The sequence below is a fragment of the Jatropha curcas genome, chromosome 7 (assembly GCF_041381405.1).
Source record: "Jatropha curcas cultivar XTBG-Jc1 chromosome 7, XTBG_Jcur_1.0, whole genome shotgun sequence".
Taxonomy (NCBI): domain Eukaryota; kingdom Viridiplantae; phylum Streptophyta; class Magnoliopsida; order Malpighiales; family Euphorbiaceae; genus Jatropha; species Jatropha curcas.
Window position 1 is genome coordinate 20419078 of NC_143157.1, and position 16612 is coordinate 20435689.

The 16612-nt window shown below is 37.2% G+C and overlaps 2 protein-coding genes across 3 annotated transcripts in view; both read right to left on the minus strand.

Annotated features, from left to right (window-relative positions):
• The window catches only part of LOC105639187 (P-loop containing nucleoside triphosphate hydrolases superfamily protein), a 32656-nt gene that overhangs the window by 14464 nt on the left and 1580 nt on the right, over positions 1–16612 (minus strand). For both annotated transcript variants that reach the window (XM_020681354.3, XM_012223157.4), the window contains exons 2-6: positions 14276–14490; positions 13397–13547; positions 12809–13000; positions 11907–12069; positions 11561–11793 (exon numbers count right to left, since the gene is read on the minus strand). In XM_020681354.3, coding sequence (XP_020537013.1) covers positions 11561–11793; positions 11907–12069; positions 12809–13000; positions 13397–13547; positions 14276–14490 — 954 coding nt within the window. The remainder of the gene's footprint in view (positions 1–11560; positions 11794–11906; positions 12070–12808; positions 13001–13396; positions 13548–14275; positions 14491–16612) is intronic.
• Positions 1859–4612, minus strand: LOC149494918 (uncharacterized). The gene is made up of 3 exons (XM_089723989.1): positions 4288–4612; positions 3652–4083; positions 1859–2847 (listed from the first exon to the last, which is right to left on the minus strand). The coding sequence occupies exons 1-3, from the start codon at positions 4610–4612 to the stop codon at positions 1859–1861; spliced, it is 1746 nt and encodes a 581-aa protein (XP_089580115.1).

Genomic DNA, 16612 nt, shown 5'->3' on the forward strand with positions numbered 1-16612 from the left:
CTGTCAATCTCTATGTGCTTTGTCCGGTCATGTTGAACTGGATTTTGAGCAATACCAATTGCGGCCTTGTTAGCACAAAACAAAGTCGAATCTTCTCCTTTCAACAGTCGCAATTCTTCTATCATCTTTCTTAGCGATAACAGTTTGCAAACTCCTTTGAGCCATAGCTCTATATTCCGCTTCTGCACTCGAACGTGCCACTACAGTCTGCTTTTTACTTCTCCAAATAACTAGGTTTCTTCCAACATGTAGATTTAATGTGGGAAAATATTTTTCTATATTTGATTCATCAATAGGGACACATATATATACACATACAAGATACTATAAACCTATTTAGAATCTAACTCCTAATAGAGTTCTATTTGCAACTCCTAATAGAGTTCTATTTACAACTAATTCTTAACACTCCCCCTCAAGTTGGAGCATAGATATTAATCATGCCTAACTTGTTACAAAGATAGTCAACCCGGGGTCCGTTTAAAGCTTTTGTAAAGATATCCCCTAACTGTTCACTTGTTTTAACGTGTCCTGTAGAGATAACACCCTGTTGTATCTTTTCACGAATGAAATGACAATCAATCTCGATATGTTTTGTTCGTTCATGGAATACTGGATTTGATGCAATGTGAAGAGCAGCTTGATTATCACACCATAACTTTGCAGGCAAGGATGACTTGAAGCCAATTTCCTCTAACAACTGACGAATCCAAATTAATTCACAAGCAGATTGTGCCATAGCTCGATATTCTGATTCAGCACTCGATCGTGAGACTACATTTTGTTTCTTGCTCCTCCATGATATCAAGTTTCCACCTACAAAGACACAATATCCTGAAGTTGATCTTCTATCAACCTTCGAACCTGCCCAATCCGCATCTGAAAAACATTCAATGTTCAAATGCCTATGATTACTGTAAAGCAGGCCACGACCTGGATTACCTTTCAAATAGCACAAAATCTGTCCTAAAGCTTCCCAATGGATAACAGTAGGAGAAGACATAAACTGGCTCAAGACGCTCACAGAGTAAGCAATATCTGGACGTGTTACGGTAAGATAATTCAGTTTGCCCACTAACCTTCTATACATCTCAGGATCATCAAATAGCTCACCACCAATTGAAAGTTGCATATTTGGAGTCATTGGAGCACTGCATGGCTTGGCACCCAACTTTCCAGTTTCCTTCAGTAAGTCAAGGACATACTTCCTTTGAGATAAGAAGATGCCTCTCTTACACCTAGATACTTCAATACCCAAAAAATACTTCAACAGTCCTAAGTCTTTTGTCTGGAACTGGGTCTGGAGAAATGATTTGAGTGATGTAATGCCGGCTGAATCACTCCCTGTAATAACAATGTCATCAACATAAACCACAAGTAGAATCAAACCAGTCTTAGTACTTCTGAAAAATACAGAATGATCAGAAGTACTCTTCTGCATGCCAAATTGATGTACCACATTGCAAAATCTACCAAACCAAGCTCGAGGACTCTGTTTTAGGCCATAAAGAGATTTTCGAAGTTTACACACTTTACCCGACTCCCCCTGAGCAACAAAGCCTGGTGGTTGCTCCATGTAAACTTCCTCCTGAAGATCCCCATGAAGAAAGGCATTTTTAACGTCCAGCTGATGTAAAGGCCAGTCAAAAGTAGCTGCTAATGAAATAAATAAACGAACAGAAGACAATTTGGCAACAGGAGAAAAAGTATCAGAATAATCAAGGCCATAGATCTGAGAATAGTCCTTTGCAACTAATCGAGCCTTGAGACGAGCAACAGTCCCATCAGGATTCACTTTAACGGTGAAAACCCACTTACAACCAATAGCTTTCTTACCTGCCGGGAGAGGCACAAGATCCTAAGTACCATTAGTATCTAAGGCAGCCATCTCCTCCTTCATTGCTGCACACCAACCAGGATGAGACAAAGCTTGGACAACAGTTTTAGGAATAGAGACAGAGTCTAAGTTACTTACAAAACAACGAGATGAAGAAGAAAGATGATCATAACTAACAAAAGAGGAAATAGGGTAGGTACACTGGCGTTTACCTTTTCGAAGAGCAATGGGAAGGTCAAGGTCTGACTGGGGAGTGGATGGCACAGGCTCAGGTTGAGTGGAGAGAACCGGATCTTCTGTTGAAACGGCAGGTGGAGGAAGTGAGTCAAGAGTCCCTGGTCTCCTGGAATAAACCTGTTCAAAACGAGGGCGTGTAGATGCTGGTGCAGGAGTGGGAATAGGAGCAGCAGACACTGGAGTAGGAGCAGGAGCAAGGTCAGGAATACGAGCAGGAGCAGGAGATTTATGAACTTGCTGGATAGCATAGACTAAAAGGTCATCATCCTCCCCCTCACTCTTATGTATGGAAGAAGGAAAAAATGGAGTATTCTCAAAAAATGTGACATCTGCAGAAATAAGATAACGGTCAAGATCGGGAGAGAAACAACGATACCCTTTTTGATGCCGAGAATACCCAAGGAAAACACTATGAAGGGACTTTGGATCTAATTTGGAAACCTGTGGACGAACATCACGAACAAAACAAGTACAACCAAAAATACGAGGTTCAATGGGGAATAAAAGTTTAGAAGGAAACAAGACATTATAAGGAATTGCACCATTAAGCACAGAAGAAGGCATGCGATTAATCAAAAAACATGCAGTAGAGACAGCATCAGCCCAAAAATGTTTAGGGACCTTCATTTGGAATAAAAGTGCCCTAGCAACCTCAAGAAGATGTCGATTCTTTCTTTCTGCAACCCCATTTTGAGAAGGAGTATCAACACAAGACGTTTGATGGAGAATACCATTTTGTGACATATAAGATTGGAAGGAACTAGATAGGTATTCTTTAGCATTATCACTGTGCAATATGCGAATAGAAGTATTAAATTGAGTTTTAATTTCAGCACAAAAAGAACAAAAAATAGAGAATATCTCAGAACGAGTTTTCATTAAAAATAACCAAGTAACACGAGAATAATCATCCACGAAAGTTACAAAATACCGAAAGCCAGTTTTAGAAATAACAGGACATGGACCCCAAACATCAGAATGAACTAACTCAAAAGGGGATGAAACCCGTTTATTGACTCGAGGAACTAAAGGTAAACGATGATGTTTGGCAAATTGACGAGATTCACATTCTAAACTTGATAAAGACTGAAACTGCGGACACAACTTCTTTAAAGTAGACAATGATAGATGACCCAAACGACAATGAACCTCAAGAGGAGATAGAGCACCAGCACAAGCCAGAGATAATGAAACGTGTTCATCCAGAAGATAAAGGCCACTAGACTCACGTCCTCTACCAATAATCCGCTTCGTCAAAAGATCCTGAAACACACAATAAGTAGGATAAAATTTGACACAACAATTCAGCATACGAGTAATTTTGCTAACAGATAATAGATTAAACGAAAAACGAGGCAAACAAAAAACAGAAGACAATGGAAGAGATGGAATGGGATTGGCAGTGCCAATACACTTGACAGGAGATGTAGACCCATCAGCTAGAGTAACATGACGATTAAATTGTTTAGGTTCTTTTAATGAGGATAAGAGACTAGGGTTACCTGTCATGTGATCGGTGCAACCAGAATCAATGACCCACTCTGATGAGGTAGACATAAGACAGGAAGGAGGAGTACCTGAGTTGGCAGCAGCAGCAATTGAGGAATCAGTAGACTTAGAGGAGCGGTATCTAGAGAGCTCAGCATACTCCGCAGCAGAAATTGTTACATTGTTGTCAGAAGAAGTAACTGCATAATCTTGATGTGCCATATTTACCCTTGGTGGCTTATTTATTAGTTTCTTGCAATACCGTTTAGTGTGACCAGGTTCATGACAATAATGACAGATAAGAATGCTTGTCTCCCGAGTGATTGGTCCATTACCATGGTTATTTCCTCCTCTTCCTCTGTTTCCTGGCTGTCTAGCTACTTGATTATGACTCACAAGGGCACTATTATCAGAAGGGGAAGGTGTATGAGAACCTTCAGTACGTAGCAATCTAGCAAAAGTCTCCTGAAGAGAGGTAACATCACTGCCTGAAAGAACTTGTGATTTGGCAGTTTCAAAAACTGGAGCAAGACCTGCAAGAAAACTCATCACAGCCATTTGTTCTCGCTGCGTTTGTTGAACCTTAACATCGGGACTAAAAGGCAATAAAACATTAAGTTCCTCGTAAATCTTTTTAAATTCCATGAAATAAGCTGTAAGGGGCATATCTCGCTGGTCAGCCCGATAAAATCCTTTGCAGACCTCATACATACGAGACAGATTACCTTTTCCCGAATACAAGAATTCAAGATATTCCATTAATTCTTTAACAAACTCACAATGATTGATTAATCCAACTACTTCACTGTCAATAGAATTGCGAATCAGTAGGAATAACTTAGCATCTTCCCTGAGCCAACGTTGCCTAGTGTCATCAGTTGGTGGATCATCAATTAGATGATCATCTTTTTTAACACTTCGCAAATAAATTCGAATTGTCTTACTCCAATCTAAATAATTAGTTCCTTTCAATTTATGTTCTGTGATCTTATTCATTGCTGGGATCAATTCAGTAATAGTAGTTTTAGAATCTGTAGTTGGAGGATCCATTATTAATAAAAACTAAATCCCCTACCAGCAACGCAGAAATAGACACCAAAAAAAAATAGTCTTTCAATGCAAACAGGAGCGAAAGGTAACCTGAAACGCCAAATTGACAAAACTGAGTACGCCCCTACCAAAATGTCGCCGGATCGAAAAAACAACCACCTGAGTAGACTGCTGACAGAAAAACAAAGCCAGAACACAATTTCCGATCGCCGGAAACAGCTGGACGCGCCGCCACGCGCCGGCGCGTGGTACTGTAGCAGAATCTTGTATCGGCGCGTGAGGCCCACGCGCAGGGAATCCGGTGACCGGATTCTGGGGAAAGACCGATCGGCAGCTGGAGCAACTCCTGGAGTGGGCGGTGAGACAAAAAAGTGACCCTAGAACAGTCACCAACACTGACAGCCACCACCTGTAGGAAATCCGGTGACCGGATTTTGAGGGAACGCCCGGAATTTTCTATGCAAACGGCAAAAAATCAAGTTTAAAGAGCCACAGGCTCTGATACCATGCAGATTTAATGTGGGAAAATATTTTTCTATATTTGATTCATCAATAGGGACACATATATATACACATACAAGATACTATAAACCTATTTAGAATCTAACTCCTAATAGAGTTCTATTTACAACTCCTAATAGAGTTCTATTTACAACTAATTCTTAACACAACAAAAGCACAATAACGAGAAGTTGATCTCCTTTCATCTGGAGATCCAACCCAGTCAGCATCAGTAAAGGCTTCGGTTTTGAGATGCCCATGCTTAGAGAAAAGTAGACCTCTTCCAGGAGCAGACTTTAGATATCTTAAAATGCGAAAGACAGCTTCAAAATAAGAACTACGAGGATCATGCATATATTGACTAATAAGACTTCCATCATATGCTATATCAGGTCTAGTATGTGAGAGATAAATCAATCTACCAACCAATCTTTGATATTGACCCAAGTCAATCTGTTCTCTCATTCCTACTTGTAACTTGTGATTAACTTCAATGCAAGAGTCAACTGGTTTACAACCCAACATGCCATTTCCTTTCAAGAGATCCAGGATATATTTCCTTTTGAGAGAGAAAGATCCCTTTATCTGATCTAGCAACTTCTATACCCAAAAAGTATCTCAGACTTCCCAAGTCCTTAATCTCAAACTCCTGAGCCAACAACTTCTTTAATCGAGCAATCTCCTTCAAATCATCTCCAATTACAACCATATCATCAACATAGACAATTAGTAAAGTGATCTTACCATTACTGATAAGGATCTGGACCGCTAACTTCACCCCAAAAGCTAGCTCGTAGTGGAAGGACTGAACCCAGCCTTATACACTAGCCCAAGATGTACTCCGCGGGCAATGTGGGACGCATCATCCCCACCCCCATAAGACCCGACTGCCTTAGTCGGCGTTCTGACGAACCCCACGAGACACCGACCCTACGAAGCCAGAGCTCTGATACCAAATAATAAGGATCTGGACCCCTAATTTCACCCTAAAAGCTAGCTCGTAGGGGAAGGACTGAACCCAGCCTTATACACTAGCCCAGGATGTACTCCGCGGGCGATGTGGGATGCATCAATTACAATGTCTGATGAACAAGGTATGATCATCATTACTTTGAGAATAGCCAAAGGAAATCATGGCCTTTCTGAATCTGTCACACCATGCTCTAGGTGACTACTTCAGCCCATACAATACTTTCTTCAATCTGCAAATCTTACCTCTGGTCTTCTCATTATCAAAGCCTGAAGGAATATCCATGTACACCTCTTCTTCTAGATCACCATAAAAAAAAAGCATTTTTTTACATCAAACTGATGCAGACTCTTATCCAGGTTGGCTACACAGGATCATAGGACTCTAATAGTGTTCATCTTTGCAACTGGAGCAAAAGTCTCCTCATAGTCCACCCCATAAGTTTGAGTAAATCCCTTGGCCACCAATCTGGCTTTGTACCTTTCAGTTGTGCCATTTGCTCTGTGTTTTACTGAGAATACCCATTTGCACCCTACTAGTTTTTTTCCTGATGAAAGGGTAACAAGTTCCTAAGTTCCATTCTTTGCCAAAGCTTTCATCTCCTCCACTATTGCTGCTTTCGATTTTGGATCTTGATATGCTTCCAGCCAATTCTACGGAACAAAAACAGAAGAAACAGACAACACAAAGGCTCTATAGTATGTAGATAAAGAGTCATAAGAAACATATTGGGATATAGGATGTTTGGTGCAAGTTCTAACCCATTTTCTGAGAGCAATGGGAAGATCAACATCATCAATGGCAGGTTCAGAGTCAAGAATATTAACAGAAGAAATAGCATCAGAATTAGAACTGTGAATTATAGAAGACTCACCAGGTATTTTTCAGGAGCTGATTGCAGAGACAACGGTTGACCATGCGTGATGGCATTAGCCTTCTCTCTTCGACTGTACCTCTTTAATCTGGCCTATCAAGTCTACCGTTTTTGGGTTCATGCTCATTACTAGTGTTAAGATTCAAAAATTGTTCAGGAACAAATACAGACATAGGAGCTAAAGGAGCTTCCTCTTCTATCCTAGTCTCCCCCTAAAGAGGAGCTGGGGAGAAATAAGGCTTCGACTCTCTAAAGGTCACATCCATACTCACAAAGTATTTTCAGTTTGGAGAATGATAACACTTATAACCCTTTTGAGTGGTAGAATACCAACAAATACACATTTCAAAGCTCGAGGTTCTAACTTGCCTCCATGCCTATGATAAACAAAACATACACAACTAAATACTTTTGGAGGAACAATATATGATGTCTTACCCTATAAAGCTGCTATAGGGCTTTTAAAATTGAGTGTCTTAAGAGGCATTCTATTAATGAGATAAATTACAAAAAGCACTGCATCTCCCCAATAAGTCTTGGGAACATTCATGGTGAATAAAAGTGATCTAGCTACCTTTAGTAAATGCCTATTTTTTCTTTCAGACGCCCCATTTTGTGCACTAGTATTCACAGACCAAGTTTGATGTATGATCCCATTTGAGTCTAAATATGCATGAAACATACTATTCATATATTCTGTTCCATTATAAGTTCTCAAAATTTTAAGCTTTGCATCAAATTGGGTACTAATCATGTTATGAAAAGATTTAAAGCAAGAAAACATTTCACTTTTTGCTCTCAGCAAGTAAACCCAAGTTAATCTAGTACAACAATCAATGAATGAAACAAACCCTTTATAACCAGATAAGGAAACAGTAGAAGTAGGACCCATACATCTGAATGAATAATCACGAAAGGGACAGGACTTTTATTATTATGGAAATATAAGAATTCCTTGAATGTTTAGCAAGTTCACAGACATCACATTTTAAAGACTCTAACTGACAATGTTCAGAAAGACCAAGATATGATTTCCTTAGAACTGAAAAAGAAGGATATCCCAATCGCCTATTCCATATAATTATTTCTCGACTAGCATTACCATGATCTCCTAACAGTGCTCGAGGAATACTATGAGCCAAAGGATTCCAATTTTTTTCGAGAAGGTACAAGCCATCATGCAGTCTACCAAAGCCAATCGTGTTCCTTGTTTTCAGATCCTGCAACACACAATGAATAGGAAAAAACTCAACTTTGCAATTGAGAGCTTTTGTAACGACACTAGCAGATAAAAGGTTTACACGAAAACTAGGGATATAAAGGACATAAGCTAAATCAATGGTGGATGTGCACTTAATAGAACCTATGTCAGAAATAGGTGCCAAAGAACCATCAGCAATGCAAACAGTTTATTTGCCAGTACAAGATGAATAGGTTAAAAATTTATGAAAAGAGCCTATCATATGTTTGTTTGCTCCTGAAGCTATAACCCATGAATCATCAACAGAATTAGTAAGAAGGGCCATACCAGATTGCACGAAATTGGAAGTAGCTGCGGAGGATGAAGAGTGAAGTTTTGACAAAAAAAAACGTCATAATAATTGTACCTCTTCAATAGAAAAATTCCAGCATAAGATGCTTCAGATAGGTGTGCAACAAGTCTAGTTGAACCGATCCTTTTACAACCACGACCCATGCTTTTACTCCCACAACCCCTAATCGGATGTCTAGGTAATTTACAACATGTTTCCATGATTTTAAAACAATCACCCATGATTTATCGACAGCAGACAATTACTAGGATAAGAAAACACAACAGTGCAGGGGCAGGGTTTCAAATAACAGTACCAAATACAGTAATGCAAAAAACGTAGCGACAGATGAAAAAACCCAGAGAACAGTAGCAAAAAACATTACCGGAATAGCTGAAGTGACGAAAACGGCCACTAATTAGGTTGTACTGGACATGAGCGAAGTCGCCGGAAGTGAACAAACCTGCCGGAGTAGGTCCCGCGGAGAGAGGATGCCGGAAGTTGGCTTCACGCACTGGCACATGGTGGAGGCGCCAAAATTCAATCAGCGTGTGAGCTCATGCGCTTCGTCCAACGATCACCGGCTTTTTGGGGTCTGGGTCGCCGAATGCTGGGCTTTCTTCTAGGGGCGGCAGTGTACTTCAACTCCACCCAGAAATCTACTACCCTATACAATTTCCAATCTGGTTCCGTTTTGGTTCAAAAAAGGCCAAACAAGTTTGGTTTTGGCTCTAATACCATGTTGATTTTAAGAACGGGTTTGGGAAAACTTTGTTATATATTTCTTGTGTTTCAATGAGACCTTATACAACCTATTTATACACAAGTATCAAAGTCTAAAATAGGAAAAGAATAAATAGGGAAAGAGCAATATATACTCCTAAATAGCCTATACAAGGATACTCCAAATCAACTAAGTCAACAAAAAGTATAACTATTGGAATTTTATTCAATAATGTACCTGAATTAGCTTTGAAGCTGTCGCAAAAGATATTCAAGTCTCTTGACATTAGTGTGGATTTAACTATGAACAGAGCAGAATGAAGACAAAGGATTCATATAAATGACCCCAACTAATTTGGGTTTAAGCCTTGAGGCTAGTTGATGCTGTTGTAATGAAGCTGAATTAAGAGCATTAGAGTCACAGGTATTAATAGACTCAAACTAATCCTTAAGGTTTACATTGGACTTTAGGGAGTGCGTGGCCCCAAAGCTTGTGCTTATGAGCACAAACCCAGAAAACAAAAAACGCAGCTTACTAAACAAGCTGCTCTATTTTTATAAGGGGTGGGGGATTGGGGGAGTTTGTGCATATGAACACCTATTTGGAGCTAAATGGGTGTTAAGTTACCCCCTACTCTTTTAAGAAAAGGATTTAAAAACTAGTCTTCATCCTAAAATAACTAAAGTATCCTAAAGCAACAAGGACTCATGAATAAAAATGAAGACTCCTAAAGACATCTTGTCATCTTTTCCATCAAAACTAAAATTCACAAGATCATCCTTGCCTTCAGAAAAATTAAATTGTGATAATTTCCAGCTTCACAAATATTTAAAGAAGACTGCCAAAGCCTTAATAAAGTTCCATCAAAGCTTCTCATCATCAAACATGTGCCAAATAGGCCCTATTTGACATCCAAACCATAACTCTAGATTTCTTGAGTTATATTACTGCGTCAGGTATAAAACAAAAGATAATAACATACCTGTATATGTTGATCATATTTTTGGTTGGACAAGATATCTAAGTGAAATACCATGTTACCAGAGTTTTGTAAATAGCTTAGGTAACAATGACAAGTATAAGGATAACCCTAAATTGGCACTTTCATTTTAGCAACTTGTACTTGCAACTACATCTTTATACCATGAGGTTTTTATCACATCGGCATGCGTCTTATTCATTATTAAAGATATCATACAAAAATAAGCAGAAACTGGTCTTTGGAGGGGGGAAAAGAGAAAAGTTACAGAAAAGCACCTCTTAGTTCCATGCTTTTTCACTTTAGGATTTGAGAAATTGTTTTCAACAAAACAGGATATATGTTCTTTTATTGATCACTAAGAATCTGTCACCTTAACACCGTAGTCCAAACTCATGTCTCGCTGAACTAATGGCCGTGGCAATTAAGGGTTTGACATACCAGCGATAGATTAATACAAACTAATGGCATTAAGGCACTAAATCCTTAACTGCACCATAGTGAAAAATGGACCCCCTTTTGTCAAAAAAATTTCACAAACCCTAAATTGAAAAAGCATGAAAACACATGGTCCTTTTTCATACCCCTACCCACCCACCCCCCAACCCGCCCAACAACATACACAAAAAAAAAAAAAAAAAAAAAAAAAAAGGAAACGTTGTTGGAAGCAGTTTGAACTTGTTTCTCTATTTTGGAGTTTCCATCTAAACATGTCAAATCTATCTTCAAAAACATCTGTAATTGCTTTTGATTAAGGAATGGAGGTCAGATATTTTCCTTCATGTTACACATTTTTTTCAATTCTATCCTATTATTTAATTTTATCAATTTAATATGTGTGACTTGGTTGCAATCATATCCAAAGGGCATATTTAGTCATATACTAATGTAGCATTGAAATCAAAGGAAATATGGACATAACTTGTGGTTTCGAAGAAGTGGAACTCAATTGAAGACCACCAAATGGAGGCATTTTGTCCTCATCATGAAGCTATTTAAATGTATTTCATATTATGCAAAATGTCACTGTTTGTAGCTCTTGAGGTTCAGGAGCAAGGCCAGCTCTTGTGAAATAACAAATTACGTCCATATTTGCCTTCAATTTCATTACTGCATTAGTGCAAGCACATGCCTCATACCCCTTGGATACAATTGAATTCAATTTGCGAATATCTGTTATTTTGACAAAATTGATAGGATAGACTTAAAAAAGTTTTAAAGTTTAGGACTTACAAGATCATTAGATCTTTGTTTAAAATATCCAAGATCATACTAGAACTTCAGGTCAACAGTAAAACAACAAAATGTTGACTCCATAAATACAATAGTAAATCAGTCATTTAAATTTGATAAGAGATAACATCTTACCCCATAAACATACAAGCAAATTGATGGCTTGTCTTGCAAAGAATTCTCTACCATGTTCAGATGAGACTCAGAAGTCAACTCATTACTAGCAATCCTTTCATCTGCCATTTGAAGATCTTCAAACAGAATCTCATCTTGCTTCTCAAAAGATGTGTCAACAAGATATTCCATTTGTACAGTTTCCCTGAATCCCTGAGAATTCATCTTGCGAACTTCAACCTTTGGTGAACGACCTTTAACAAAAAGAGTATCAGCAAACAGAACTTAATTGATATCTAGGCTAAAACAATATCTTGTAGTGCTAAAACATGAAATACAATGAATTATTTTACTAAGGTAAAGACACCTGAGAGAATGGCATCCACCGTTGACTCTAGGCTACGATGAACTCGCAACTCAGTTTTTGAAATTATCTCCACTGCACAACTAAATGTTGAAGGTCCCTTCCTCTCCAGCACTGTCTTCTGAACTCCTCTCCTGTTTGCTTCTTCATCCCCTAGTGTAACACTCTAAAAGATAATCGTAATGCATAAATGAAAATTTGATTTGAAAATGATTGCTTTCATAATATGACTGCAAAATAATGAAATTATGCGAAGTCATGGCATTGATAATTTAGAACAATAAATTGTACACTTCTAATTCAATAATTTCAGTTCCATGGAAATTTAGCATAAGTTGAACAAATTGGTAAAATTTCTATACAATTTCACAAATCTAAGGCAGCCAATTTTTCTGGACAAATTTACTTACAGCATCTCAGGTTTCTACAGCAACAATGCCTTGACAGAGATCACTGGGTCAACTCCAGCAAGGTAATGGAAGTTCACAAGGGCAACCATATCCAAGCGTGGTGAAGGTCATAGAAACTATATTTGCTAATGAGGAAGTGGTTTGAGGTGAGAACAGGCTTTGGATGCTAGTATTTGACATTTATTTTGTCAAGATAGCCAGTTTTGGATGCATGAAGAAGTTTCCAGACTCTCAAAACTACTTTGCGTTTTTCGGATGCCCAAAAGTTGCAATTTTGCTCCAAAGATTAGACAGAAAATCATTTTATAATAAGGGTATTTTAGAAACTAAGGATTCTGAATTCCATACTCATATTAACTCAAACATGAAATTTATTTGCAACTGATACTTCATATAAATAATGTAAGGTGAAGAAAAGTGCAGGACAGAAATGTGACAGAATGGGATGGGTATGCTTTCAGAACTGCTATAATGTTATAAATAAAATCACTTCACCTGTATTCCTCCAACTAGCATTTCTAGAGAAGGATTCACAATCAAATTTTCTATCGTAACTCCATGAGCAGTGGCAACAAGCTGAATCCCACGTTGTGCGATTGTACTTGCGGCCATTGCTTCAAGTTTTGTGCCAATTTCATCTATCACTATCACTTGAGGCATATGATTTTCAACTGCTTCTATTAAAACCTGAATATAGAAAACTTTAAGCATGAGCAATACATATAAATTGTTGACTAATAGATCAGAAAATAGCACATAGGAGTTCCTATTTCAGCAACAAGGGAAAAGAGAAGAGAGGAAAAGAAGAGCATAATATAAAGATATTGCAAGCGATTGTACAAATATCTCCAAAATTATAGCACATAGGATCATGATAATGTTAATTATAAATAGAGCCTTCAATTATTTGTATATTTAGTGCGTCACTCATCTAGAACGTACCGAACAAGAATAGTTTTGCTTCAGAAATTAGCAACAAAGTCTTAATTAGTCACGCTAATCAAACCTCATCTCATGAGCATAATCGAAATTACCAAACATTAGCAAAGAGAACAAGTGAAATTATATACTTCCAGCTGATACCTTATGTTGCATATCTGAATTGGGTACTTGCATCCGACGGGCATTACCAATGCCTGCATGAGGGATATCACCATCCCCACCTATCTCATTGGAAGTGTCAACAATCATTACTCGTTTCTTGTAATCATTTGCAAGCATTCGAGCCATTTCCCTGCAAATCTTACAATTTTAGACCACCCTGAAGGTGGACAGATAAGCAAAGTAAAAGACGAGAACCATGCTTTTTAAAAAATGGTTCAGATGGAAAAGAACTCAACACTTGAGCCCCCTGAATTGGACTGGCTTTGGGTCTATGTCATAGTTGGAGTTATCTTCTTTTACATGGGGGATTATATGCCCTTAGAAATAGAAAACTACAAAATAAAAATAAAAAAAATTTCTATGCTGGTATATCAATGGAAAGGTGAAGTCAAAAGAAACGGCCAAAAGCATAAAATCACCCTTGTACTTGACATGAAAAATGTTGTGGCACCCTGTATTTTTTTTTTCGACTAACCCATTGTACACCTGAACTTGACAAGTTTGGAATGTAGCAATTGAAATGGCACGCACTAATGAAGAGAGTAACTATGGTTTTCATCATCCAACATGGCAATGATACTGCCTATACCAAAAGGACTTTTTCCTCTCTGTAAATTCCATACAAGTTTTGAAAGCCATAAATTTCATACAAGTTTTGAAGCCATAATAGAATAACAGGATAAAAGCAGTTCTTTTAAACCACACAAAGTGTATGCCTAACGGTATATGAAACACTGACAACCTAAAGTTATTGCTCTGATCTTTCATTGGGCACCAATTCAATGTATAAAGAAATATACAACAAATTTTAGAAGGTACATGAAAGTATATCATTTGTGACAAATTGTAATGTCTAACCTGATAATTGTAGTTTTTCCCACCCCTGGAGGCCCAATAAGCAAAATAGAAGCTCCATCCTGAACCAAATCTCTCAGTAAACCAGCACTGCCTTGTATTGCCCGCCCAACGCGACAAGTTAAACCAATAATATGACCCTTCCGGTTTCTAATGGCACTGATACGGTGCAATGTCCTACTGATGCCAGCTCGATTGTCAATGGCAAAGTCACCAACCTGCAGTATGCCATTCTAGTAAGCATAACACTTTTTTTTTTACCATTAACCGGAAACTTCAGTTGATATGGTTGGCAAAGAAAAGGTGAAGAGCTCAACTAAAACCATAAAATTCAATCATATGAATATAGGAAATTGGAAAAAGTGTATTCTAAACTCCTATAGTTGTTTACCAAAAAAGCATTAGATTTAGATTGGTGTTATTTCTAGAGCAGAAAGAGCAAACGCCAAAGCAAAGTTTCTTATTTGGATAAAATTTCCCTTTACTCATCTCATTTCCTCTTGTTTTTTCATGGTTACAGAACTCCATATCTCCTAAAGCCAAAATCTACACTCTTCTTTTTGTATTTCTTAATTCACTTAACAATGAAACTCACAACATTAGGAATCAAATAATCAATATACATGAGATGATTTTGACATAAGTAAATATTTCCAAAACAACGCCAGCAAACTTACAGTTGACATTCATATCAAATTTGAGCAGTGAATTGAGAAAATGGAGGATTTGTGAGGATGATTGATGAAAATTGTTTTATTATCATTATTCTGCATCAAATTAATTTCTCAGATTTCCATTTCAAATCTCCTTTTCAAATAAAAATGTCTAGATGAGTCAAGAGAGGCAAGAGATTTGGAAAGAGCAAGCTGAAATTGAAAATCATTATTCTGACTCTATATTTAGCAAGGGAATTATTGTTGATGGGCTATAGTAAGTAACATAATGTAACTAGTAACAAGTATTCTGTTTTCATTTTGCTGAAACTTCAATAGAACATATTTGAACATTTCTGCGTTCTTTAAAACTAAAGGATATTCTCATAGCTTTAGTTTGCTCTATAAGTACATAAAACTAACATCTATTGAATCAAAATCAAACAAAAGTGATTACCTTCGTATAAGATTGAACTATTTATATAATTATCATCTTTGATTATATCACAAAAAAAAAAAAAAAAAAAAAAAAAAAAAAAAAAGAAAAAACTAAAGGAGTCAGAAAACTGAAATCAGGAGTGATGAAGGAAGGCAATGTGAATAAAAAAGCGCAATTTTGTCCAAATAATAAACTTTACTCTAGTATTAGCACTATCTGCCCTGAAAATAATATCACCCAACAAGTTAGTACAAAAACAACGTTACGCAAGTTCAAAACTCTGTATCCAAAAAAATATTTACAGTGATGCTATTTTCAAGTAGAACATTAAAAAGAAAAACAGGGAGAGAAAAAGTTATTTTTTGCATGAAATTTGTAAGTCCTATTGAATTCAATATTTCCCCTAAAGTACAAAAAGTTACATGTTAAGGTAACCAGATTAAACTTGTGAATTACAAATTACTATTATTATTATCATTAATATGTATCACTATTACTATTATTATTATTTTATCATCATCATCATCATTATCAGTCACTTACTCTCATCATTTTATTACTATCAACTAACTTCATATTGCTTATAAGCATAATTTAACAATGTTCGATTACAATCTAAGTAGCAAAGTTTGTAATAAAGTCTTGAAAAGAGTGCAGACAGGTGATTTGTCCAGAAAGAGCCAATTTTAAAATTGGTAATAGGTGAGGGTGCTAGGCTGAACAACAGACCTAGTAATCACTAAATACCAAGAGCCAATAAACCTAGGAGATACCAAGGCATTTTCTATGCTCCACAAATAAGGTGCACGCCCTCCTCATTCAATGGATTAAAGATGCAAGTATCGAACTACTTGTAAAGGGATTGCTGCCTACTAACCAAGATAAATCTAATACCAAATATTGTCACTATCAAAAGATGCTACCTCTTCAAGCATCCATATCCTATAAACAAGCTTATAAGTTATAATTCTCCAAAGGTTGATGTGGATTCCTAAGTAGGAGTCATGATCTTATCCATCCCTCTTCAATGGGAGGAAACACAAATTGGAGATAATAGGAAGGGGAAAAGGCTAAAAAGAAAGCAAAGGATGGGACATGCTTTAAATTGTTCCAATAAGCAAACTAGAACCTCCAATAATTGATATTAACGACAATATCTGAGTCTTTAAACCCAAAAGATGAATGTATATTGTAAAAATGGATTATTAGAATGCTAAAACAATTATAACATATTCTGAAACCCGAAAT